The sequence below is a fragment of the Colletotrichum scovillei genome (assembly GCF_011075155.1).
Source record: "Colletotrichum scovillei strain TJNH1 chromosome Unknown Contig00001, whole genome shotgun sequence".
Classification (NCBI taxonomy): domain Eukaryota; kingdom Fungi; phylum Ascomycota; class Sordariomycetes; order Glomerellales; family Glomerellaceae; genus Colletotrichum; species Colletotrichum scovillei.
This window is the reverse complement of record NW_023336259.1, coordinates 1,976,169-2,001,750: the sequence shown is the minus strand read 5'-3', so window position 1 is coordinate 2,001,750 and position 25,582 is coordinate 1,976,169. Positions and strand designations below refer to the sequence as shown.

Below are 25,582 nucleotides of genomic sequence, written 5' to 3'. Positions count from 1 at the left end.
GATGTCCGGTTGCCATTTGATGTAGTGTTGGTGGTCAGTCGGGTACGAGCTGGAAGGAAGGGGGGAAAGAGAGCGGGAGGGCGGCAGAATGAGTGTCCCTGGCCGATAGATACCCAATGAAGAAGCTATGGAGAGATGCCGATTCATGTGTCCTAGAAGCAACATGTTCGGGTGGCATTCGTTTCAGGGAGGACGGTGAAGCGGCGACAAACGGAAGGTGTTGGATGCTCCTCATTTGGGGGTCCACGGAAGTAAATTTAGGCCAACTACCTTGGGTACAGTAACATATCCGTACATGTACGACAGACTGCACTTGGTGAATTCCCGCTCCTGTTGACTTGCAGGACAATTGCAGAGATGGGGCAGCGACGCAGTCCAATGGCTCGCAGGAAGTAGGGAAGTTGAAATCGTGAAAGCCCTGAGACTCTGGATATGCAGTGTGCTCCTATGATTTCGAATTCGAACCCATCTAAATCACTCACACCAACCTCCATGACCACTCAACATACCTTTACAAACGGGCGAGGTCGGGTCGGGGGAAAGAAGCGGGATGACCGGCATGAGCCGCCGACCCCAGACGGAGGAGCAGTGGAAAGTTCATCGAGTCTGGGCCACCCCGTCGAGGTGCGCCTTCGCCACCGTCGGTTGGAATACGTGGACAAATCGGACTATTTTGTTTGTTTTCGAGGGCTCGTGGGGTCGAACGAGGCAGACGAGAGCTGAGGTGCGCGGGTTTTGGGAGCAACGTTTCGCTTGGTTGCAGTGGCGATTTATCCGTATTGTGTTTCAATCTTTTTTTTCTACCCCCTTTCCTCAACTTACCTGAACGGCATACTCGATTCTCCGTGAAGGACTGAGGCAGTGACCACTGACAGGAGGCAGTGATGGGAGGGATGGGAATCGGCACATCGGATAGCTGAAATATCGTATCCCCTGTGTGTAGCAGCGTCCGTGTGTTTCTGGGGGCCGCGGCTTGTTCTTGTGAAATGACGTACGAATGTCATTCAATGTTGGAAGTGTGGAAGAGCTCGAGCTTGGACTCTGGTCGAAAAAAAGAAAAAAAAAAAGATCCTGGGGGCAGCAGGGAAGTCATACTCGTTGCCCGGTTCACAAGGCGGCGCCGTCTGCAACAGACGGACGAAAATGTTTCAGACGTTTAATCTCGAGGTTCAATCATGATCTTCCGAATAAGTCTTGATCAATACCTAGTCACAAAGAAGCCAGCGTGCCGCCAGATCGACAAAAATGTCAAAAGTGTCACTCAGGCTTTCCCGTCAGTGGTCGCTCTGTCCCGGCAAGGTTCCCCGTGCCAATTTTATTTTCGGTTTTCACCTCGAGACTATTTTCTCGTGGCGCCGACGATGAGACCCTTGTCTAGTGGATGATCGGTATCCTCCCGTCGCCCAGCCAAAAAAGAGGTTGAACCCACTTGGCTTTGGCTTTAGCACTTCAAGACGGGAAACATCACTCTTGGAAACAGGCGCCCGAGCTAGCTTACGAAAGTCTCACTTCTGGTGTGCTGTGGGGGCCCGGTTTCCAGGGGATCCCGTTTGAGCACAGGTGGATAGAGGTGACAGAAGTGGGAAAAGCCCGTCCCGATGGCGTCTGGCGTCTATTTGTAAATTGCATTTGTGAGGTGATCAGTGAGAGGGGAGGCTGGGAGAGGGAAGAAATGCTTGTTAAACCTTGTTTTCGTACGAAAGGGATGATAAAGAAAAGACGGAAAGTTGATCTCTTTGTGGTAAAGGAAGATTGTGTGACTATCTATCCATATTGGTTGAGGGGCTGGGAGTGACTGGGGTAGGTGAGAGTGTTTCGGAGCGATAGACAAGGTTATGGTAAAGGCATCGAGATATCGAAGCAACCCCGGCCGATATGATGGATATCTGAACACAGTGAACAGTATCCTCATATCGAGATACCCATAGGAATGGAATGGGCAGGTAGTCGACAAAGACAACGGCCAAGGGGGAACCGTTTCGGACACGCAGGGTCAAGGCAAGGACAGGTTCCAACGCTGAGCAAACGGCTGCGCGGGACGACATAACGGCGGTGAGGAATCGGACCTCTGACAATGCTGCGTTTGACCGAGTTCAAACAGCTAGAAGAGCAGACGTGACATGGGGGCCGAGATGTGTGGTGCATTCTATCCCGCTGAGTGGTTCCAGGCCCGTTGCAACAGAAGGACTGCACATGAGGGCACTGGAGTCTGGACAGATAATGCTAGGTATTCCTACGTTGACCATTCAGTTGCCTTCACTTGGGAGTACTGTGAAAGGAGGGATGTGAAGATGTAAGGCACATTGGGTTACCTCGACAGCTCGACCACATTCGAAGTTGAGAAGCGTGCAGGACGCTCTGCAGGCCTGCAGGGACCCGATTTCCCACACGCCCCAGGCCTGCGGCGGCAATTGGCCCGTCGCCTCATGCTTCTGGTGCCTCTTAAGCTCTTTTCGGGAAGCGAGCGAGGGACAACTCATCAACCATCTCCACCCTGTCACGGCATCACACTTGGTGGACGGACCAATCTCTTTCTCAATCTGATGCTTTTCTCGACTCTCACGTCAACTTTTGTGGACAGAAAATCCATGGACAGTTGAGACGAGGAGGGGAGGGACTGGACAGAATGTTGCCCGTGTGTCCGGTTGCTTGCTGCGGCCCAAGTAAGTGTGGAAAGGTACGGATACTCCGTAAGGTAAGGTAGATAGGTGCGAATACCTACACCTATATGGTTGTCACGGTGGTGTTGGCTGTTGCCATCCCTTGTCCCAGCCCAAAGACCCAAAACCCGGCCCAGCCCAGCCGCTCCCGCGATCACGTTGCCGTCATCCTCGGCGCTACGTGTGTACATACCCTGACCATAGATAATGGCAGCGGGCTGCTTGTACCGAGTAAACAAAACAGGTGCAGCACAGGTCGCAGAGGGTCAGCTTGGACGGGAAGGATATCCCAGGCAGAGCCCGACGAAGCGTTCCCCCCTCTCGACCGCACTTCCCTGTCCGTTTGGGCTGTGTGCCTGTTGTGTGCTTCTTCTCTCTGTGCGTGCTGAGTCCAGGTTGTCTGTCAGTCTTGCGGCCTGCCTGCATCATCCAAAAATGTCAGGTCGCCTGTCCATCGCCTGTCGCCTCTATCTGCTTACCCCCCCTACCCCCGTCTTGGCTCTTTCAAAGATACCTCATCAAGTACGGATACCTTACTTACCTGCTCTTTACTGTACCTTTGCTCAGCTATTATCGTTCTCGCCCGTTTGCTATATTCGACGTCGCTTCCAATATCCTTCTTTTCGCTGCACCCGATATCACTCACTAGAGTCACCACTTGTCCCTTGCCTCGAACCAACACACATACCTTTGTTTCGTTCCGTTTCGCCGGTACTTGTTTCTCCTCTGCGACGACAAAAAAGAGTTGCCCAAAGATAAGAAAAAAGTCAACGACGGCGCTACACGGATAGAGATTAAGGCCAAAGACAAGCCGGTAGACCCCTGGAAGCTTACCTGCCTCTCTTGTTCAGCTACCAAGAAAGATCCGCAAACTGGGGCAAAAACATCGCCGGGGAAAAAACAACACCCAAGCAACGGCCTGACCCCCCAGCCACCCCAGTTTGCGAACCTCACACCTTCGCCTCACCCCTCCACTCTCACCACTTGGCCTTCCCTCCTTTGCGCCATCCAATTCTGAGCTCCTTCTTCTCACTCAGCTGTCCCTCGACGTTAATCCGCAATTTCAAACTAACATCGTTGCTTTTTCATTTTCGGGCCCCATTTGCGCACTGCGTTGTTTGTGGCATAAGCGGCCACAGGTCTCTCTGTGTCTTTTTTCTTCCTTCTTTGGGGGATATTCCGTTCGCTGCCTTTCGCAGACATCGCCGAACCGCAACGGCTTTCTCTCTCTCTGTATCCCAGTGTCTCGCTCGCAGCCAGGTGTGAAAGCTCCTTCGGATACAGCTTGTTCGCCCAGCCCGCCCAGTTTTTTTTTTACCCTCCCGCAGCAACGAACTGCTCCTCATGTCTTGACGGCGACTGCACCCACAACAAATCCTTGCCCACCTTGGACGGCAGCTGGCGAATCCACCCACCCTCTCCTCTCCTCACCTCTTCTCTCCTCCTTCTTTCCTCGATCGACGGAAAGGACGAGATCCAAAATAGAGGTGTGAGCCGCTGATCGAGGCACTCATCATCCGCGCCCGCGCATCAACAGCCTCTCCGTCGCCGAGGCCTTCGAGCATCGCACCACAATGGGTGTTGACTCGAATAAGCCTCCTCCACTCCCTGCCCCGACCGAAACCGACTCCGTCACCCCCACCGAGCTGGCGACCGATGTGTCCAGGCCAAACGACGAAGCTTCCCACTACTCTCTGCCCGACGACGGCACACCCGTCACCATCAAAACCCGCGGCCACAGGGCCAATCGTTCTCAGACGTCCCTCCTCATTGAGTATTTCGAGGGTGGCAAGCCTGGCCCCGAGGGAACAGTCGAACGCAAACCCAGCGTCCGCGTGCGCCTGACCCCGTCCAAGAAGCACCGCGGTGACCACATCCAAATCACCGAGACCAAGGGCAACACCCGCAAGACCTCGTTGACCCGCCGTGTGCCTCTGCCGTCCACCACAGCAACCTCCTCGCACCTCGACGTTGAAGCTCTCGAGGGCGAGGACGCCGACAGTATGCGGTCCTACGCCTCCGCTACGGAGGAGTCCAATGTCTCGAGAAACCCAATCGACATTGAAATTGACCACCGCGGCGGACGGCGTCGTCGGCCGGCGAGTCCATTGATTCCCGATGCCGATGCTCAGTCTTCTTACCTGGCTCCCAACATGTCCGACATCTCGGCAATCCCCCAAGACAGCTTCCTCGACGGCTCTGGCTCAACAGTATTAACAAAGAACTCCGAAAGACGCAGTAAGAGCACGTCGCGGGGTAATGAGCTGGCGGCCGGCGTCACAGGTGCATTGGCTGGCGCCGCGATAGCTGATCATGCAAAGAGCAGTAGAAGCAAAAGACACAGCGGCGAAAGAAAGGTGTCGGGGGAAAGATCCTCAAGAGACAAAGATCGCAAGCACCGTTCGAGCAAGAGTCGGACAAGCAGCGTCAGCGAGAAGCAATCGGAAGGAACGCGATCACCCCGACGACGTTCCAGTCGGGGCCATGTTGACTCTGTTTTATCTGGGGCAGATTCCAGTCTTTTATCATCCAGCATTTCTCCCAGCCACCGTTCCTACGACCAAAGCTCGGTCCGCTCCGGAGCTTCCAAATCGTCCATCAATAACCCGAAATTACTCGAGACAGTAGAGGATGCCATTCGTCGACTTATTCTGCCAGAACTGAGCGCATTGAAGAGGGAGCAGAGCAAGCGCGAAAGCCGCCGCAGCTCCATCACATCAACAGGAACAGGGACGTCTCTATCTCGCGAGGAACTGGGGGTAGACCGACGCAAATCCGCCGATAAGCGCAGCGAAGCCGGTCGCGACAGCCGGCATCGAGAACGCAGAGACCGGGAAGCTCGCCACGACTATGTTGACTCTCCCCGAAGCGTTGCAGGCGAGTCGGTGGAAGAATCATCCATTGTCTCCATTGACGATACACCACGGCGGAGCGATGGCGCGCTCAAGGCCGCCGTTGGAGGTGCTGCAGCAGCTGGGCTTGCCGCTGCCGCAATGAACGCAGCATCGCCATCATCGGAGGATAGACGGCAGCGGAGGCGCCGGCGTGCTGATGGCTCAGCTCGAAGCAGAAGTGTAGGTCGCGAGAAGTACGACGAAGAGTTCCACGAGGAAGAGGTTCCCGCGCCGCCAATGCCGTTAATGAGCGAGATCAATCCCTCCGAAATGACGCGAACCTCAATTCTTTCGGCTGATACCGATCGTCCCCATTCCGCCATGGAGGAGAGAGCCTCTGTCCAGGAGGTTGCCCGGGGCAACGCCTCCCTTGGCTCCTCGCCAACGCCAACGCAAGCAGCACCAATGACCAATTTGCAACAGACTCTAGGCACGAAGCACGCCAATATTTCTCACGGCGATTTGAGAGAACTTTCTCGGTCACGGACCGGAGATTTCTTGGAGCAAAGCGAGGTTTCGGAGTTCAGCCAAAGTCCTTCATCACAAATCCGCGATGAATACGACGACTACGACGATCGAAGCCGCGTCACGGAGAGCGAAGGCGACTATGTGGACTCTGGCGATTACGACTACTACAACACGCAGGATGTGCCGCCTCCATTGAAATATGTCCCTTACCAGCCAGAGAGGCGTGGGTTGAGCCCAATTTACAGTGTGTCCGGCTACACGGAGGCTGGTAGCGAAACGGCTGCTCAGCGTGACTCGAGGATGTCGCATGGGACCGCTTCGCCAACCAAGTCTCAGGCATCTCACACTGATCTGAGAGCCCTTTCTCCGGCGTCAGTACCAAGTAATGTGATGAGCCGGGGCTTCGATGAGCAGTCTGTGGATGATCGTAGCGTCCGAAGTGGACAAGACTACCGCAACAGCCAGTACACGGAGGGCAGCGAGATCGCAACTTCTACCGGCCAGGCTGTGCGTGGTATTGCTGCAAATCCCAACATTATTCATGTTCCAAACGGTGTCGAGTCCAACGTAGCTTCACTCGTGGACGGCTCCATGCTTGAGTCTCAACTTACCACGGGCTCTGGATACGACTACAGGGACTCCCAAGTATCGTACGGTAACGAGTCCAATGTTTCCTATGGACCGGAATCCTATGTGTCGTACGCCAAAGACTCCAATGTCTCCTACGATGACCAGTCCAACATTCAACCCCGTTCGCGCGACGTCAGCCCAGAAAAGCGATCTGTCGCTGACCAGCGGGAATTTTTCGAGCAACGCGAGCGCGAGAGCAGTCGCACGCCTACTTCGAGTCGCCAGAGCCACCGGTCAAGAGAGTTTGCTGGAGAGTACGACCTGGACGAGTATGGTAGAAAGGTTGCTCCTGCTAGGTACAGAAACTCCCCTTCTACGTCTACACGGCACTCGCCTACTGCCTCCGAAAAGGCAATTGCCGCTGGTGCGGTCGGCGCAGCAGCTGCTGCTCTCAAGGCCGCCAAGGACAAGACGAAGCAACCGACCGTGGAGGAGGTCGACGAGGAGCATGCTGAAGAATGGGTTCCCGAGGGAGTCACGAGAAACAAGTCCTTCAAACAGCGAGCGATGGAAGGCCGGGAGCCAGCAAACACCCCGGCACACAGCGTCGACCGTCTCGACCTCGAGGACAAGCCCAAGATGGGTGCTAGTGCCATGCCGACATTTGACGACCCAATGCCTGAGGTCGGATATGTAGACGACGATGCGCTGACCAATCCGTCGTTGGTCCGCGAGCCGCTCGGCGGCAGCGACCACAACGATGGGGACCACTGGCCTGGCGATATCACCCCTCGCCAAGGCACGCCTCGCCAGAGCGACTATGACCAGTCTTATGAGGAGTACAACTCGGAGAAGCACAGCCCGCGCGGCCACGGTGGTTATGGGATGGCCGCTGCCGGTGCCGCCATGGGAGCCGCCGCCGGCGCAGCCATGGCTCACCACCGACAAGCCAGTGGAGAGCATGAGGACGAGTGGCGACGCACATCGGCTGAGCGAAAGCGCGATACTGTCATTACGAATCCCTATGATGGCGCGAGCCCCGTCGATCATCCCGACCTGCTCGGTGGCAGAGGATTCGAAGACTATGCTGCTGGGTACCACGCCAACAGTCCAGGTGGGCACAAGAATCTGGATGAGGGTTACATCTCTCAAGGTCCCATCCACTCGCCCAATATGCAGCCCACCAGCAAGGCCATGATGCCCTTTGGCGATATGAATGCGGAAGATCCCTTCTTCGCACCCCAGCACTCACGACACCTGAGCGGTCTTTCCCAGGGCATGAACTCGCCGCTGTACGATGCCGCCACTGGCAACGGTATCGACAGGATCGAATCCAAGGACATTATTGCCTTAATGCAACATGTGAGTATCCCGGTATCGTGGACATGAAAAAGAAAATAGCTAACAAATTGTCAGCTCATGGTCCGCGATGCTCAACGGAGCGCTCGTGACACGGAGATTCTCGTCACGCTGGTCCGCTCTGCGGCTGAAATGCGCAACTCTTTTGATGACCTCAAGAAACTTCTTGCCAACACCGAGGACGTCATCATCAAGGAGGTCCAGGAGAACACTGACGAGACGGTCAAGAACGCCGTCGCCGGCTCCCGAGCTTACCCTGGCAGCCTTCCTCGCTCTGTCAAGGGCTACAGCGCTGCATCCCAGAACAGCACTCTTGATGAGACCGCCAAGAAGAGCAACTTCTTCCGCAAGGCGCTCAAGGGCCTCAGCAACAAGGGCGCCAACGATCTCAGCAGAATCGAGGACATGCTCATGCAGCTACTGGGCGAGGTCGACACACTCAAGGCACAGACTATGAGACCCGGCATGGTTAGTGGCCGGCCATCTTACGAGAACCTCACCCCGGAGATGCAGTACGAGCAGGATCGTGGCTACGAGCCCGAAGGTCAGGCTGGCACCTCTACCACCAGCCAGGGCAGCCACTCCGGGATGTCATCCTTTGCCCAATCTCGCGGGCCTTCCAAGATGGCCTACGAACCAAACCGCATCAGCACCGTTCACGAAGACAATGAGGAGGACTACATCTCCCAGAACAACTACCATGAGCCTCAGGGTATGCTTACACCGACTCGGGAGTTCTCTCGTGGCGGTTCTGTGCCCCTGGGCACTCCTCCCCAACCCATGGCCGCACAGAACGCATCGTTGAGCAATGACAACACTCCCAAGACGGACAAGGGCAAAAAGCATAAGAGGGGGTCATCGAGCTGGTTCCCCAAGATTTCTCGGTGGTCCGAGTCGACGGCTACAAGCGTAAGCAAGGCTTTCCGCGGCAGCGGCTCTAGCAAGAAGGAACACGAAGACGAGTTCCTGCAACATCCTCCATCCCGATCTGGATCCGATCTACGATACGACGACCGGTATCAGAACGAGTTTGGCGGTAGTGACCAACTGCACTCTGGATTCTCGCAGCAGGATCTCGCTGCTCCTCAGCCCCCGCACCTGGATCCTCCTGCCACCTACATGACCCCTGAGGACCCCAAATACAAGGCGCACCGTAACTCGGTCAATCTTCAACATCCCCAGCCTCGTCAAGGACAGACTGAGAGGTTCAAGGCTGCCCTCGAAAGCCAAGCATACGACTACGACACGCCTATGTCTCCCAGATCTGCAGACTGGGCCGGCTCAGCCACCAGCTTGCACCGCTTCCCCCCAAATGCCAATAGCTATAGCAATGGCTCCCCCGCGACAGGTGGTGACTACTACACGTCCTCCTCCCCCGCTGGCCCACCCAGGCCGCCCAAGGAGCCCATGGACGAGATGACCCACACGCCCGCCAAGAAGCGAATTTCCAACTTGGCCTTGAAGAGCAGCCCTCTTCCCTACAACAGTGTTGAGAGTGGTTACGGCACTGGCCCTGGCACCCACGCCGCCAGCACTAGCAACTATACCGGCAGCCCCAAGCCGGAGAACCGCAACCTCAGCGGTGCCCGTGGCATGCCTGCGCGTAGGCCTTCCGGGCCGCGGGCCATGACCCCCAAGAGTGCGGAGGAGGAAGCCGCCAGAGAAGAGCGACGTCGCAAGAGAGGTAAGCACATTACGCCTACAGTAATCGAGCCGCAAGCTAACCGACAATCTAGACACCTTTGGCACAGTCGCTAGCAATGAGACCGACACCTTCTAGACAAAAAGATGCCTCCCCACAGAGATTCGTTTGCGTACCACACACAAAATAAGCACTACTACATGAGTTGATGCTACTGGATAGCTTGAACACATGATCAGCTATAATCATTGAACATATTGGATGCAGATGAAAGAATCTGCTATAGAGATGCAGCGGCAACCAATCAAAAAAGGGGGGCGAGTTGTACAGCCGCAGGGAGGAAGCGGAAGGGGACGATGGAGGTGGATTTGGTTCGCTACTCAACCTAACGACGACATGACACGCAATTGATGGCTTTTGCGTTTTAGCGATGTTTTCGAGGTGGAGGAGGAAGGGGGAGGGAACGACAGCACAGCATGACCTCAGTTGGCCATGTTGCGTTGAGGATAGTGCCGAAGGAAGAAAGGCATGGAATAGGTTTGGAACGCGCGACAAAGTTGGTTGATACCACATTCTCGATATTGGGCTGCTGTGTTTTTTCTTCAAGAGCAGCCGTGACGCATGGCAGATACCATTAGGGGTTTTTGACTGTAATAGTAGTCGTGGATAATGGAACCTCAACTTCGCCCTGACGATTTATGACCAAATGTGAAGATTGTGTTCCCAGATGAATGGGATAGTGAAATTGAACGAGGTGGAGTTTGCTTTGTTGATGGTTAAAGTACAACGTTGGCACCGAATATGACTGGTGTATTTTATGGGAGGAAACTTTGGATCGAGGGAATTACGGACACATCCGGTAGAGGGTGCGCGAGGTCTGCTGTCGACGGTTATCTTTACCGACGGCAAGTACAAGGAGTTTCCGCCCATATCCAATGTGGGAACAACTTATAAATGCAGAGGACTTCATCGGCGGAAGTGATGAGAAGCAGGATATCTCCAGTGTCAAATGCTTTACGTGTAGATTTCTAGACCTAATGTATTAGTATTGAACATAATTGGCTTTAAAGAGCGTTACGCTGTCTGACTGATTAAAGGCAGGGTTGAATGTGTTCATGAATAATTATCAAGTAAGTAATGGTGAAAGTCGACTTGAACCCGTGACCTCTACGAAGGCAAAAAAACAAGCTATCCATGGCATTATGTAGGGCCGTGAGCCAACGTACGATAGAATCGTACCGCTCGGCCATCGACTACAACGGACGGTGCTTGTTGAGAGCTGCGTCTTTATTGGCATTGATAAGGGATAGGATGAAGGCGGTCAAGATGCATATACAGGTAGGAATAAACAGACCTGTTTCCACCTCATCTATGGTGACAGGTCGGAAGTTAATTCACCTAGAAGCTTTCTACAAGTCAAATAGTGAGCTCTAGCACTAATCAATCAGAATTCACACTCGAGTCAACCCGTAGCTAATGTGCAGTAAGTCAAAAAGACACCACACATGTCTTGCCCAAACGGACAGCATCTTCTTCATTTCGCATTCATGTGTCCGACGATGGGTCGCTCGTTGCCCGGTTTAACGCCTACGTCATTCCCGCTCGATAACACTTATCGCCGACGACCGGGACTGCCCCTCATTGCATTAGCGAGGTTTCGGCGATAAAGATAAGATTGTGTGCGCAACGCCCTTTCGCAAACTTATTACCCCTCGAACGACTTTTGAGCCCACCGCGAGACTGCGCGAGGGAGCAAGCCATATAATCATCTTGCCCGACGAAGACTTCACCGCCTCCTTCCTCACCCCTTCGTCTCCCATTCTCCCCTTATCTTACCTTAGATACCGCCACCATGCCTCGAGATCCGCTCATCGGTCTGGTCGGCAAGCCGTCGGCCGGTAAGAGCACAACGCTCAACAGTCTCACAGACGCCTCGTCAAAAGTTGGTCCGTAAACCTCCAAATCCATTCGACCGAGAGAAAGGAAAACCCCGACGCCCACCGACCTGGTCGCTGATGGACATATCGTGAAAACAGGAAACTTCCCGTACGCTCCAACTCTCACCCTTACCCTGGCCGCCTCCTTCATATACTTAAGATTCTGTTTTATTCGTTGGTGATTTACCAGCACCCACTAACATCTAATATCTCTCCCTTTGCAGATTCACAACTATCGACCCCCAAAGAGCAATCGGCTACCTCCAAATAGAATGCGCCTGCGCGCGCCACGGCGTCTCGGACCGCTGCCGACCCAACTACGGCGCCTGCATCGACGGCCGCCGTTCGGTACCCATCGAGCTCCTCGACGTCGCCGGCCTCGTGCCGGGAGCGCACCAGGGTAAAGGCCTAGGCAACAAGTTCCTCGACGACCTGCGGCACGCCGACGCGCTGATACACGTGGTGGACGCCTCGGGCACCGTCGACGCCGAGGGTAAAGAGACGCGCGGCTACGACCCGTCGGTCGACATCGCCTGGCTGCGCGGCGAGATCGTGGCCTGGATCCGGGGCAACCTGATGGAGAAGTGGGGGTCGATCCGGCGGCGGCACATGGCCATCAAGGCGACGGCCGTCGAGACGCTGCAGGGCCAGTTTTCGGGATACGGGAGTACCTCCAACGTCGTCGCGCGGGCGCTGGACCGGCTGGGCATCAAGGAGCCGCTCGAGGACTGGGACGCCGAGACGATTGACCGCGTCGTCAACGCCTTCACCGACGAAAAGTTCCCGACCGTCATCGCGCTCAACAAGATTGACCACCCGGACGCCGACAAGAACATTGCAAAGATTGCAAAGATGCAGGACCCCAACACGATCGTGCTGTGCTCCGCCATTTCGGAGATTTTCCTGCGCAAGATGGCCAAGCAGGGGTACATCAAGTACACGGAAGGCAGCGAGTTCGTCGACACGCGGGAGGACCTGATCGAGCAAGGGGACCCGACGGGCGGGAACCTGAAAGAGCTGGACGAGAAGAACCGCAATCGGATAGAGAACCTCAAGGACATGGTGCTCTACCGCTTCGGGTCGACGGGCGTGGTGCAGGTGCTCTCCAAGGCGGCCGAGATCCTGGGCCTCGTCCCGGTGTTCCCGGTGCGCAACACCACCTCCTTCACCTCCGGCGCTGCCGAGTCCAAGTTTGTCTTCCGCGACTGCGTGCTGGTCAAGAAGGGCACCACGGTCGGCGAGGCGGCACGCAAGGTCATGGGCGACGCGCCCATTGCGTATATCGAGGGCGCCGGCGGCCAAAGAGTCGCGGAAGACCACCTCGTCACGGTTGGGAAGAACGATGTAAGTGTTGCCTCGCCCCCTTTTTCGATACTCACATGCACGTATCCTAACGTTATCTTCACACAGATCTTGTCGTTCAAGGTTGGAAGAGCTTGAAGAAGAGTTGAAGCCCACTCTGCGTCATCTGACCAGAGTAAACTCATTCCCACCACAGCTGCATAAAACTGGAAAACACCCAGTGACATCTAGAATCCCCAGGACATCTAGATTCCCCGTGACTGCCCCTCTCCTTGGAAAAGATGAGAAGGGGTTCATCGCAAATCATTCTCAAAAAGCTCCATATAGAGTTGGGAGGCGGGTACTCCGGAACAACCGCCCCCTAGCCCAGTAAGGCGAGAGCGATCACCTGGGGGCCAAGGGAACCATTCAGGGTGGGCCTCGAGAAAAAGGATTAAATAAAGAAATTTCAAATGAGCAAGACTTGCCGCAGGCAATGAAGCATCGTCTTCAAAGTACCGACTCGGAACTCGAGTCATTCCGATGTGGACCGTAAAGGTATCTTCTTGATATTCTGCCCTATTCCTATTTTTCGCATTCGCGCTTCGCGGCCATACCCGCGCCATCTCGTTTTCTCTTTTTTTTTCTGCTCGATTTCTCCCTCACCAGGGCAGTGACCAGCCGACGGACGGGTTGCGGTCTGCGCCTACCTTGCCAAAGTGCAATTTAAACTAGCGGGCAGGGATACAGGCCTCACCGCGATGGCGGGGGCCCTGTCCTGTCCTGTCCTGTCCCACCGGGCGCTTGCTGCCAGCGGCCGGCCAGCCAGCCACAATGGAGCCCTGGGCCCCCGGACGCTTCTGGCTTCGCGCCGATTGCCAGAAAGCCCAGAGGTACCCGCACTGCCGAGCTCCTCTGCGTCCGAGTTGCGTACGCGTCCCTCGGCTTCCGCTGCGCTGGCGGATTTTACCATGTTGCAATTTGCAAAATGAATCATTTCTGCTGTATTCCGTAGTCTCGTACGGAGTACCCGCGAGGCAGATTGCGAGCAATAGGGCGGATCAGCAAGCAATTTGGGGGCCATTGGCATGCTTATTCCCATGCTTGAGCTCAGCTCAATGTGACAGAAACAAGGTTATTTTGCGCTCACAAACTCATCTGAGCGCAGTCATCGTAAAGGAAATAAGCTCCAAAGTAGCGTCGCAAAGTCGGATGTTTCTGACAATGGTCTAGAATATTTGTGGCAGTAGACAGAAAGTTGTAAACGTTTCAATGCGACAAGCATGACATCACATGGATCTGCATCAATGGTCTGGCGGTCTTGTGGGGACGTCCAACCGCGTATCAAGCCCAGCTGACTGTGTTCCGCAGAGTGCGGCATGGTCGGAAGCATTGATTCACACATTTGTAAACATGGATCACAATTGAGAGTTTGTGGTAAAGTAGTTTGAAGAGATTGATATGTCGGGTATCGAATTAAGCATGCTACACACAGCGCGAATCCCTCCTGCACTTCCTGGTCTTGAATGCCTGCCCAAAACAAATCGTTTCGAAAAGTCGCATTCCGCAAGGTGAGAAGTAACGTGACAAAGTCCGAAGAATGGAACCGCCAGGAATTATGAAAAGAGGCCGTTGCTGTGTCGTTGTCGTAAAAAATAGTGGTGGAGGTTGGTGAGGTAGGGGGTAATAGGCCAACCCTGCAGAGCAGCATGCATCCTTGCAGCTGGCGCAGGAGGATCCCCCAGCATTGCCGGATGAGACGGAGAGCCAAGGTCGCTGGAATGCCCGGCCACCGCCTACAGCGTCACACTCTTCGGGAAGGCGTGGTGACACATCCTTGAGAGTAGGTAGAGGTCACGTCGATTCCGTTGCTGGATACCGTCATGTCCTCTCGTGTAGGCGATTACGATCGGAGAATTTCAGCGACGATTCGCTTAGTACTTCAGAATGATGTACAGAGCGTGGATGATACCAGGGAGGTAACCTATTACTATTGTTAACCAAGTTCACAGTGCCTGAAGAATTGTCAAGCTTACCAAGGATGGTCAACAGGATGTTGATGAAGAAGTCAGCGCCGCAGCCACGCTCGAGGAAGACACCGACGGGCGGGAGGATGACGGCAAGAATGATCTTGCAGATATCGGAGGCGGTGAAAGGCATGTTGGTTGATGTGTTGGTGTTGTCAAACGGTGTTTGTTTGTTTGTGTAGGATAGTTCGTGACGGGATCCTGAAGATCTGATGTGTGATGTCGGATGTAAGTTCGTTGGTTGATGAGGGGAGGGGAATTGAATAGTAAGTGGGCTGGGGAAGAGATGGTTATATAGCAGGAATGAGAGCAACTGCCAACTGGGAAGCCACAGCCCAGCGCAGGAAAAAATACAAAAAAAGACAAGGACGAGCTCACAGTGATGTGATGTGGACTTGCATGGGCCACCCCTTCCCGCTCTCCTCCGTACCAACCTGACCTTACCTTACGGATACGTCTGACAAGGGACAAGCCAGTCGCAGGTGGCAGGCCAGTGAGGCCCGGCAGACATGTCCTCCCCCCCAAAGTACCCAAGCGCAGCCTCCCAAGACGAGCCAACAAGCAACAAGAGCGTCTGGTCGTGCCGGGAAAGGCTTGGGGGTGTGGTATGAGAGAGGAGTTGCGTCATCGACTCATTCCCGGTTTGCTGCGGCAAGGAAAATAAGGCACAAGCGGCAGCACCAGGACACGGCCACACGAACTGCAAGCTCTGGGCCTCTGGCTAGGCCATTTACGCCTTGAGAGAAGAAGGAAAAGATGGGATGGCTCTTGCCGTGCGTTGCGGACAAGCCACACCTCCGCCCACTTTAGCAATGACCTTGTCTCTTTTTCCTCCTCTTCCTCTGCACTGCTGCAGGCTCTCCCCTCCTGCGCCCGCGGAAACAAGCACCCGAGCGGAGCAAATGGGAGCCCCTTACGACGTATCACTGGGACACACGGCATCTGGACCTTCCTGCTGCCTGTCATGCCTTTGTCGCTGCATCAGACCTCTCAGTGCTCACTGCCAGGTTTCTCAGATCCCATTGACGAGGATTCGATGCCTGCTCTCGACCTCCGAAGCTCGCTTCCACGGCAAACAATCGGCCCCCCTACGTCTTCGTCGTTGTTTCCTCTCTGCGCTTTCGCGATGTTCAATCGTCTTGGATCGCGGTGGCCTCGGTTTCCGATCTATCCTTACTAAATCGAGACCCATTGCGCGTCCCTCCATCCCTCTTGCCCAGCCCTTTCCCGCCGTCATTGAGGGGCTCTGTGCGGTTAGTCCGACGACCTTGAGCAACTTGCACAGTTAATTCCTGCTCAACTGCTATACGTGCTCCCTCATGTACCTTAGCACCTTAGCTGCGTGAACTCTTTTCGGTGGACGCGATAAAGGTGGGTGCTACGTCATCAACCGAGCCCTTGCTAGCGCCGCGCTGGTGGGGTCTGCTCTTCTTAATTTTGCTCTTTTCGCTCATGGCTCCACCCATCGTCATCCAGTTAAAACAGCTTCGAGCTGGTCAGGGGATATCCCCATGCACGCAAGCCTTAACGTGCATGTCATGAGCCACAAACGCCACATATTGGAAGCTGAGCTATGGCGCAACAGTGACGACTCAGCCACAGATGTGTCTCCAGGATCTGCCTGTCTTGTCCATGTCGAGGCCCCCAACAACTCAAGAAGTCAAGGTTGATGCTATTCTTTTCTCCAACGGACATCGGTCCGTCCGCGCTCGCTGCGGAGAAGGACGCAATGCACTGGCGATCCAGGTGGCTCTTTTCCTCCACCTGAGAGTTCCTTTTCTTCGTTCGTCCTAATTCCGCTTCTTCTTCCTCTCAAACAACATAGGAAAACCTGTCAGTCATGTCTCACCAATGAGACCCAAGGCCCTCGTGACTTATGACGCAAGGGGCCCGGTCATGCCCGGCGGCAAAGAGGGCCAAGCCGGTTCGGCAGCTCGCAGGGCTAGGGAGGAGACGCGGCCTGTCTCCGCTCTGCAACGGGGAATCCAACGTGGGCGGCGAAAAGACGTCAAATCCTCAATATCGCCCTCGCTCCGAGCTCGTAGGGCTGGTCATGACCGGCAGGCTTGCGGCAAGGCTAGCTGTGGCTGGTAATTGTGAGGTATGCCACGACGGATGTTGCGTGCCTTGAACAATTATTGCGATTTCGTCGCAACCAACGCCACACTTGCGCACGCTTGAGGCTCAAGGAGCCGATGATGTAGTGTCACATTCGCGTGTCCGTTGACTTCCCAGGCCCGAGGCTATTATTAACATGTTTATTTCTTGTTTCGGCCGGGCCAAGCGACCTCATTGGCAATCGACTCTGCTACTATACATCGGTTTCCCCACGAAAGCCAGGTCTGGCCAACAGTGATGGACTAGCTCTCATAGGCAATCCCAGACTGCCAAACTGCCTAGACATGCACGTCTGAGGCTACTGCCCACCAGCCATGGTTGGTTCAGCATTGGACATGACACGGCAGGCTTGGAGTTTATACCAAGGCAGCGAAGTCCGTACTTTCGCTGGACAGTTATTGGCGCCACCGGTGCCGTGTTTCCGCAAGCTATTCCAGCTACGGTTTGTTAAGAAATAATTTTGTAGGGTCGACTTGGTTTAAGTGTCATAGGAGTTCATTCGTCGTCGTGCGCCGAGGGAGCCATTTTCCTGCCAAATGCCAATGTGCCGCCAATCGTCTTGCCTAAAATGTATCCAGCGTAGAGGCCGCAGACAATAGTGACGGGCCACTTCTGCCACTCACGATCCCAGTCGAGCGGAATGGGCACCGCACCGAGCCACGCGCCCAACAGTCCTCCTACGAGACCGCCGTATGCCTCGTCCAGCGGTGCCGCCGCACTGGCGAGAGCCGCCCAGGTGCTCGCATCGACTCCATGAATGTAGAAGAGCGGGAAGAGCGAGAGAATGGCGACGTTGGCGGAGCAGAGCAGGGTATGCGGTACATGCGTCAAAAAGGGGGCGCCGAAGAGGACGAGGACAACGTGGATGGCTGGCGTAACGAGGACAGCGAGGAGGAGGGAAAGGAATATAGCCTGAGAGGTTCCCAATAGTCAGTTATGGCCTTCCTAGAACTGGCCGAATGTTGTGACTTACAACGAGAATATTCGGCCCCGTGCTCTCAACCTTTTTCTTCTCGCCTGGCCGAGGCTTCCTCGACGGCCTCGCGCTTTGCGATCCGGCTGCCGGCAGACTGACAAAGGCGTAGACGACCTGGATCGCGACAACGATGGGGAGCGAGTTTTGGAGAGTTCGCACGGGGTCGGTCACCAGGGAGCTGAACTGCGCGAGGAAGAGGCCGGAGATGAGCACCGGCTGAAGGTGTCGGACGACCTGCGCGGCAGGACTCGCCAGGGCCTGGACAGGATGTAATACGTTGTCCTTTGGCTTGCCCGCGTCGGAGGCGGCTTTTGATGATGCTGGCGCTGACATTGTCACGGGGTCGACCAGTGGCATGGTGTGGGTAAGGGGAAGAATGGGGTGAGGCGATCGATTCGGTCGGGGTTCGGAGCCCAGTCTCCTGTCGTTTCGGTCGATGGCTGAGGCAAGGTACGGGTTGAGTTCGTGAACGGGTACCGGAAGGCCACGGCTTTGGAAAAAATCCGGAACGGGCGCGTCGAGGCGCGGGCACCGTGCATTCGGATCCGACCGGATCACATGACGATAAGATGCGAAGGGTCTGATAACGAACCCCAGATTTATCTACTACCTCGCTTACCTAAGGAAGGTAAGACACGTACACTGTTCCTCATGTTCACCTTGAGGAAACCGGTACCTCTGGTAAGGTACGTATCTGCGGTAAGTTCTGCTCACAGAAAACATGGTAACTGTCTCATGGTTTGCCTTGTTTGGATAATGACTGTTCATCTCAAAGTTGTGGTCTCCTCTTTTCGGGATCTGTAGGATACAAATCTGTCGATTCGGAAGCAAGGCAGCTGTCAATCTTTCCCCGGATTCTCCCTCGTCAGCGCACCCAGCCGGTCGGGGCCTGTGGTTCGATAGCTGAAGGAAATGGCGATCATGTCATTGGCACAGGATTCCTCGCCCCGCTTCTGTCCAATCAGCGCTCGTACTCGGTGCCTCCCGTCAGACCACATCACCCCATTAATGTTGGCAGTCGTCAGGAAACCACCTGAAAACGCACGATCGCCCAACGTCAGTTTTTTTTCCTTGGTTGCTAACAACGGCTGGAATCCAAACGGGCCCCCTCCAACTCGGGCTTTGCGAACCACGTTACCAAGCGCTGCGCTTGCCCCCTTTTCGCGGCTGCGCCTATTGGATGAGACATAGTTGTCGTTCATGATTCACACCTTTTTTTGGTGCTGCAGAAATCCAAACCCTTGGCCCTAGCTTTTGGGGGGATCCGTTTACAAGATGGGATGGCATGATCTTGACCCGGCCCAGATTAGAAGCCTCCAGGCACGGCAATCTTACGGGCAAAGATGCCCGTCCATCTGCCCACAATAGGCGTTTGCCGTTGGAAATCCCGGAGTCCTTTGTCAAGATTCACAGATCTCGTAGGTATGCGGGCTGGAGGCACAATCTTTTCCTTGGTATAAGATCCAAAGCAGCTTCCTGTCTATCGTGTTCCCATTCCCGTTCTCATCATCATCACACATCAGCAACACCAAACAGAGTCTCAACTCAACCACCAAACAAACTCTCCACTACATCTTTTGTACGAGTGTATTACATTTCACCTCACTCCTCTCCATCAAACCGATAGAAGTCTCTCGACTCAACAAAAAAAAAAACCCAACCCCCCAATCATCACTCAAAATGTCTCCCGCCTTCGCCGCCCGCAACGCTGCTCGCTTCGCTGTTCAGCGCAGACAGTTTACTCTCCTCCACAACATGCGCAACGTCGCCCGCTCCTTCGAGCCTCATCCCTTCCAGAGAATGTCGCAGACTGGTGTTCACGCCAAGCCCTACTACGGTGCCATGATTAAGAAGCGTGCCGTCACCGCAGCAATGTAAGAAGCCATCACAGCCTTAGCTACAGAAGAGACGACAGTGACTAACACTACACCAAACAGGTTCTTCCCCCTTGCTTTTGGCATCCTCGGCTGGCCCTACGCAAGCATGTTGCTTGTCGATGGCCGTATGTAAACAGCCTTTTGGATAGTCGATCCACAATATGGGATGATTGGTAACAACGATACAGGAGTTGGAAGTTATATTTGGGAATTTAGGACATTTACGAGATACCAGTACATATCTCAAGCATCTGAAGGCGTTCTGGGGCTTCTTGGATACCTATAGCATCGGTAGAAGTCCATACGGACCATGCATAATTTACTTTGTTCAAACTAAGAACCTACCTGAAATCCTCTCGTCTAATCATATTTGACCACGAGAAACATCAAGCCTGCCCAGATGAATTTGTTAGCACGATAAAAGTCCTAAACTTTGTATCGTCCCATGTGCTCTTGTCTGGACTTCACTTACAACTTACAAGAGACCCTGAGAGGCCTGTGCGTGGAAGCTCCGACTTGCGCTACTCCACTTTTGTCCTAGTCCCTCATTCGCGCCCATGCAGCTCCCCGGACTGCTACCGCGTCGTGTTGAAGCTGCCACTTTTAACTATTTTGACAACACTATCACCTTCCAAGGCGAGCAACTGCGACTACGACCAAACGAGAATACCTGACAAACAGGTGCCAGCGATCTTCCATCAAGCTCGAGTGCGGCTTTCTGTTGACTGCCATCGGGCCACCAAGCATCGAATCGCCCCCACTTGCAGTCACCGCCCGACCAACAAACAAAGGGGTTCCGCCGCGAAAACGAACCGAAACGACCAGCAGCAAGAGCATCGTGAGGGCTAAGAGGCTCGAGGTGTAGACAAACAATACCATTTTTTTTGTTGAAACTTCGGATGCATCTCACAAGATGACGGACTCGCTGCACAACGCGCCAATTGTCCTGGACAATGGCTCTGGTACGATCCGTGCCGGTTTCGCAGGCGACGACTTGCCCAAATGCTACTTCCCCTCGTTCGTCGGTCGGCCCAAGCATCTGAGAGTTCTCGCCGGCGCGCTCGAGGGCGAGGTCTTTATCGGACAGAAGGCGGCAACGGAGCTCAGAGGCCTGCTGAAGATCAGGTACCCGTTGGAGCACGGCATCGTCACCGACTGGGACGATATGGAAAAGATTTGGGAGTACGTCTACGGCGAAGGCCTTAAGACGCTTAGCGAAGAGGTTCGTTTGGCACAGAAGATGACTCGTTCAATATGCGAGACGCACTATATCTGCTCTTGATACTAATGCCCACCTCAAGCATCCCGTCCTCTTGACGGAACCACCTCTCAACCCTCGCAGCAACCGCGACACAGCGGCTCAGATCCTCTTCGAGACCTTCAACGTCCCGGCACTGTACACATCAATCCAAGCCGTCCTTTCATTATACGCTAGCGGCCGGACGACCGGTATCGTTCTTGACTCGGGTGACGGAGTGTCACACGCAGTGCCGGTTTACGAGGGTTTCGCCATGCCGAGCAGCATTAGGCGGATAGACGTGGCAGGACGCGATGTGACCGAGTACATGCAAATGCTGCTGCGGAAGAGCGGCTACGTCTTTCACACCAGCGCCGAGAAGGAGGTTGTGCGGCTCATCAAAGAGTCTGTCACTTATGTCGCTCACGACCCCAGGAAAGAGGAGAAGGAGTGGGCAAACAGGACAGATCCGGCCAAGGGCGTGGAATACGTTCTTCCGGACGGTCACAAGCTTAAAGTCAGTCTCGTTATGGAAGAGGGCAAAGATAAGTGGGCTGACTATGTTTACAGATCGGTGCGGAACGATTCAGAGCACCCGAAATCCTCTTCGACCCTGAAATCATCGGCCTTGAGTACCCTGGCGTGCACCAAATTGTCGTCGACGCCATCAACAGGACGGATCTTGACCTGCGCAAGTCGCTCTACAGCAACATCGTGCTTTCTGGCGGCAGCACACTGACCAGAGGCTTCGGTGACCGTCTGTTGACGGAGCTGCAACGACTGGCCGTCAAAGACATGAGAATAAAGATTTTCGCGCCGCCAGAACGCAAGTACTCGACATGGATCGGTGGAAGTATTTTGGCTGGTCTCAGCACTTTCCGAAAGGTAGGTCAAATTCTGCTCGCCTATTCTTTTCCCGTGGGTTTGGTTTACTGCGGAATCTCAAGGCTAATCCCTTTTTGCAACAGATGTGGGTGAGCATCGACGACTGGCATGAGAACCCGGAAATCATTCATACCAAGCTTACGTGAGACGGTTCTTGTTTTTAATTCATATCGATGAAGCGGTTTCCAGATGGTGTTACTGGCCCCCCTCCCGTCGACGTTTATAGATCTAGAGCTGTGTTCACCATCCTGTTGGGCCTACAGAGGGCGACAACCGGATGAGTAGATGGAGTTAAGATGACATGGAAGTTGGGAGCGAGAAAGAGAGAGAGTGACGATTGGCTGGATTTGAGATTTACCTACCCTCAAAAGACATGGGCATTCACGGAGCCATTGTCATAGGTAAAAGGCAGCATATGAGGTAATGGTCAGCTAGAAAGTTGAGAATGATACCCGAACCTGTTGTCTCTTTTGATCACATATGCAGTTTGTACTTTTTGACCATGCATTGCCGTACAACACTATGCAGCTTGCCGCATGAATTGGGTCCAGTTGGTAGGTCGTTTTCAAGTTGCGTGACATGCGTCCTATGGGAACCGGAGGTTGTGTTGGTATGGATATATTCCTTTTTTCCCTTCCGGACCGTAACATTCTTTCTATTCGCAACCCTATCTCCGTGTCTCGCTAAAATAGCGTCAACAATCTCTTTTCTTATGTCTTATCTATAACAGCTTATCGTCTCTTGGGCCCCCGGGCGTTTGCTAACCCCCGGTCACGTTGCATGTTTCTGTCAGATGTCAAGTAGGGGCGTCATGAGTTTGTGAGGGATGAATATATATCGATGTTCTGGTTCGGCCGTTGTAAGTGAGTCACCGCGACGGTTCCATCTGAGTTTGTTGTTGGAGTAGGGGTCCAGAAACGAGACATAGGGGTAGGTAGTACTGGCGCGTACGTATGGTTGTATTCATATATGCAACGATATCGAATAGAGGCGTGATGAATTGATGTTGGTTCCTTTGAGTTGGAGCGGGTGAGAGAAGGTGAGGGTTGTAGATGTGAGACTGGGGATCGCTGTTGTCGGGCGGTCACAGCGGTTTAGGTTGATTCCACCCTGCCAGATGGAGGACGTGTTGGAGGGAGATGGAAGACTACGGATACGCAGTTTGAGGCGCAGGTTTAAGGCTCGCCTACCATAATCTCCTCTCAAGGTTCGTTACTTGCTTGTTGTCCCTTGATAGTCCTCGCTCATTAAGACGTGATTAGTACAAGATTGCTTCAGCCATGTTAGCCAGACTACTCTACAACTCAGCAGACGGAGCCAGTGAAATGAGTCGAAAAGTAGAGAAGATTGCACTGAGAGTGAGCTGGTTCACTTTGATTATTGACCAGCACATGAGATTATGTCACATTATTGGCCAAAATTAGAGTCATTTGTGAAGATGTGAAACATTTGATATTCAAGAGGAGACCCATCCATGGTCCCTCCAAGTACTACTTTGCTGAACAACCAGATGGGTGTATCTGGGGGTATTGTGTCCGCCGCGCTCGCTCTCATGCCATTCACCAGAAAATAGAAGCCATCCCGAGACCGCTCCCGCTATGTCCTTGATAATTCATTCCGTATGCGTGTGTGCTTTTTTTGGTTTCCGTATAACGCCGTGCCGTTGTGATTATATGAAAAAAGAGAGGTGTGTACAGATGCTCAGTTGGCCTTGGTGACCCGGCGCCAGAAGTTGCCGCCGCGGTTCTTGAGGGACTTGAGCGAGGAAGTAGACGCAGACTCCTCCGAGTCGCCGCTGTGGACAGAAGAGGCGTCCGAGACGCGGCGGGTGACGTTGCCAGCGCCGCCGATACCGACGTGGCCGACGGCGGCGCGGTCGCGAACCTCCTGGCGGTCAAAGTCCTCGTCAAAGGTGCGGACGGGACGCTCGGGGGCCTCGTGGCGGTTGCCAGCGCCGCCAATGCCAGAATAGAAGCGACGGGTTGCACCTCCGTTGCCGGCGGGGATGGGCGCAGGCTTGAGAGGGGTGGTGATGCCGGTGGCCGGGGTGAGGACCTGGGGCGCCTTGCGGATGTTGCCGAAACCGCCTCTGCCGGAGTAGATGTAGGTGTTTGGTGCCACGGTGGGGTGAGGCTCGGTGACGAAGATTTGGGAAGGCATCTTGGTTGATGTGTGTGTTGTGGGTGTGGTGTTTGGTTGAGGTGGTGGTGTTGAGCTTTGAGGTTTGGTGTGTGGTGGAAGTGGGTGTAAGTGGGATGGATGTCAACTGAACTGTCAGATGAGGAGACTTGGGTAACCAGCCGATGATGTGTGAGATGTGTCTTGGATGTGTCAATGATGGGAAAGGGGATCCTCGTGAGAATAGCGAGAGGAGGCCAAGGTTATTATAGGTTTGTCCTTGGAAGAGTAAGAGATCGTGGAGGGCTAGCCTCACAGACACACCAAAGCAGTGTCCTCCTGACAAGCAAAAGTTTCTCCCACGCCCCATGAGCTGAGTGACGGCGTTGCACTCGCAACGAACAAGGTATGCTCTCTCACACTTGTGATGGAGCAGGTACACTAGGTACGTAGCTACGTACTATTGTGGAAGACTTTTCTTTCTTTCTTAGTGTGAGAAGGAAAGAGAAATAAAATAAAAAATGAATAAAACCGGAGAGCCCACATTAGGCAAAGTTTTGTCAGAGAGGGCGGCTCTCGAGCAAGTCACAGAGTGAGGGAGGCGGAGAGATCTGAATGTGCAAAATTAGCATGGCCCCGAGGCCCCGAAACAACGGGAGCGGAGCTACGCTAGCTAGGCTGGGCCCAGGCTCATGGGTAGCTTGGACCTTGGCTTTCGCTTTTTGCCAGGTCAGGTTTGCTGTTGTTGACTTGTTGGAGCCGGTGTGGGGAGTGAGCAGAAGAAGACCATGCATGTCGTGATGCAGTGAGTGAATGACAAGACAAGGTCAGATGTGTGTGAGACATGGGTCTTTGCCGGAGGCATGCTGCATATGCCGTATGCCTCTCTGGGTTGCCAGGTCTTTTACCACCACCAACACACGCGCTCTGAGCTCCCTCTTACCCTGGTCGTATATCGCAAGCTGCTGGCCGGTGCATTTAAACTGTGACCGGACAGAAGAGCTCTCTCTGTTATCATCAATAAGCAAACGTCGAGATCCAAGTTTAGCTACTTTTGGTTGCACTCAATGATCTCACTGATAAGAGTTGTAGAAAAGCAACGAGTAACGCCCGTTGCGTTATTTGTTATTCCTACGCAATCATTGTCAGGCCCCCAAGGACCCCAATGACCCCAAAGGCCCCAAGGACTGCGAAGAGCAAGAGAGCAGCTACAGGGCGAGCTTCAATTCATCCGCCATGGCGGTGATTGATTTTTTTTTCCTCTCCTCCTCTCCACTTCTTGGTGCCAGGTGGACCTCGTGACTCTTCAAAAAACTCCAGTTGTCAAATTCTCGCCGTGGAAAGACGCCATTCTGGAGCAAACGATGGGGTAACGTTTTGCTAATAGATTACCGCTTTCGGCTGTAGCGTGGCCTCGGGAGGGCCCACTGGCTGGTCACGACGCTCCTCTTTAAACAAACCTGAAGGGCTGGGAGCTGGGGAAAACGGGGCTAATGCAAGGAACGTGGAACGTGCTGGACGGAATTTCGCAGT

At 54.2% G+C, this 25,582-nt stretch overlaps 7 protein-coding genes across 7 annotated transcripts; 4 read left to right on the top strand and 3 right to left on the bottom strand.

The window, feature by feature from the left end:
• Positions 1 to 3,058: 3,058 nt before the first annotated feature.
• HER10_EVM0010751 (uncharacterized protein) lies at positions 3,059 to 10,282 on the top strand. Its single transcript, XM_035480201.1, has 3 exons — positions 3,059 to 7,954; positions 8,009 to 9,635; positions 9,688 to 10,282. Exons 1-3 carry the CDS (start codon positions 4,235 to 4,237, stop codon positions 9,729 to 9,731), a joined length of 5,391 nt encoding a protein of 1,796 aa, XP_035338864.1. The 5' UTR covers positions 3,059 to 4,234; the 3' UTR covers positions 9,732 to 10,282.
• Positions 10,283 to 11,131: 849 nt separating this feature from the next.
• Positions 11,132 to 13,310, top strand: HER10_EVM0002391 (uncharacterized protein). The gene is made up of 3 exons (XM_035482891.1): positions 11,132 to 11,539; positions 11,630 to 11,639; positions 11,755 to 13,310. Exons 1-3 carry the CDS (start codon positions 11,446 to 11,448, stop codon positions 12,968 to 12,970), a joined length of 1,320 nt encoding a protein of 439 aa, XP_035338076.1. The 5' UTR covers positions 11,132 to 11,445; the 3' UTR covers positions 12,971 to 13,310.
• Positions 13,311 to 14,745: 1,435 nt separating this feature from the next.
• HER10_EVM0011347 (plasma membrane proteolipid 3) lies at positions 14,746 to 14,971 on the bottom strand (the record flags this gene model as incomplete). Its single annotated transcript, XM_035480780.1, has 2 exons — positions 14,746 to 14,795; positions 14,848 to 14,971. The coding sequence occupies 2 exons, from the start codon at positions 14,969 to 14,971 to the stop codon at positions 14,746 to 14,748; spliced, it is 174 nt and encodes a 57-aa protein (XP_035338908.1).
• Positions 14,972 to 16,930: 1,959 nt separating this feature from the next.
• Positions 16,931 to 18,605, bottom strand: HER10_EVM0004812 (GPI biosynthesis protein family Pig-F). Its single transcript, XM_035474444.1, has 2 exons — positions 17,930 to 18,605; positions 16,931 to 17,868 (listed from the first exon to the last, which is right to left on the bottom strand). The coding sequence occupies exons 1-2, from the start codon at positions 18,287 to 18,289 to the stop codon at positions 17,452 to 17,454; spliced, it is 777 nt and encodes a 258-aa protein (XP_035338298.1). The 5' UTR covers positions 18,290 to 18,605; the 3' UTR covers positions 16,931 to 17,451.
• An 842-nt stretch (positions 18,606 to 19,447) lies between these two features.
• Positions 19,448 to 19,942, top strand: HER10_EVM0013313 (uncharacterized protein; the record flags this gene model as incomplete). The annotated part of the gene is made up of 2 exons (XM_035482675.1): positions 19,448 to 19,806; positions 19,870 to 19,942. The coding sequence occupies exons 1-2, from the start codon at positions 19,613 to 19,615 to the stop codon at positions 19,940 to 19,942; spliced, it is 267 nt and encodes an 88-aa protein (XP_035339095.1). The 5' UTR covers positions 19,448 to 19,612.
• Positions 19,943 to 20,125: 183 nt separating this feature from the next.
• Positions 20,126 to 22,386, top strand: HER10_EVM0006104 (actin). Its single transcript, XM_035475699.1, has 4 exons — positions 20,126 to 21,031; positions 21,111 to 21,563; positions 21,617 to 21,931; positions 22,015 to 22,386. Exons 1-4 carry the CDS (start codon positions 20,723 to 20,725, stop codon positions 22,075 to 22,077), a joined length of 1,140 nt encoding a protein of 379 aa, XP_035338409.1. The 5' UTR covers positions 20,126 to 20,722; the 3' UTR covers positions 22,078 to 22,386.
• A 1,176-nt stretch (positions 22,387 to 23,562) lies between these two features.
• Positions 23,563 to 24,256, bottom strand: HER10_EVM0008031 (uncharacterized protein). Its single transcript, XM_035477568.1, has one exon. It carries the CDS (start codon positions 24,089 to 24,091, stop codon positions 23,633 to 23,635), a length of 459 nt encoding a protein of 152 aa, XP_035338614.1. The 5' UTR covers positions 24,092 to 24,256; the 3' UTR covers positions 23,563 to 23,632.
• Between the last annotated feature and the right edge of the window lie 1,326 nt (positions 24,257 to 25,582).

Excerpts from the sequence above, each read along its gene's own strand:
- HER10_EVM0004812 (XM_035474444.1), bottom strand. The coding sequence starts at position 18,289 with ATGCCACTGGTCGACCCCGTGACAATGTCAGCGCCAGCATCATCAAAA. Across the intron at positions 17,869-17,929 it reads CGGGGCCGAATATTCTCGTT|GCTATATTCCTTTCCCTCCT; the intron begins GTAAGTCACAAC and ends GGAACCTCTCAG.
- HER10_EVM0006104 (XM_035475699.1), top strand. The coding sequence starts at position 20,723 with ATGACGGACTCGCTGCACAACGCGCCAATTGTCCTGGACAATGGCTCT. Across the intron at positions 21,032-21,110 it reads TTAAGACGCTTAGCGAAGAG|CATCCCGTCCTCTTGACGGA; the intron begins GTTCGTTTGGCA and ends GCCCACCTCAAG. Across the intron at positions 21,564-21,616 it reads CGGACGGTCACAAGCTTAAA|ATCGGTGCGGAACGATTCAG; the intron begins GTCAGTCTCGTT and ends CTATGTTTACAG.
- HER10_EVM0008031 (XM_035477568.1), bottom strand. The coding sequence starts at position 24,091 with ATGCCTTCCCAAATCTTCGTCACCGAGCCTCACCCCACCGTGGCACCA.
- HER10_EVM0010751 (XM_035480201.1), top strand. The coding sequence starts at position 4,235 with ATGGGTGTTGACTCGAATAAGCCTCCTCCACTCCCTGCCCCGACCGAA. Across the intron at positions 7,955-8,008 it reads TTATTGCCTTAATGCAACAT|CTCATGGTCCGCGATGCTCA; the intron begins GTGAGTATCCCG and ends ACAAATTGTCAG. Across the intron at positions 9,636-9,687 it reads AGAGCGACGTCGCAAGAGAG|ACACCTTTGGCACAGTCGCT; the intron begins GTAAGCACATTA and ends CCGACAATCTAG.
- HER10_EVM0002391 (XM_035482891.1), top strand. The coding sequence starts at position 11,446 with ATGCCTCGAGATCCGCTCATCGGTCTGGTCGGCAAGCCGTCGGCCGGT.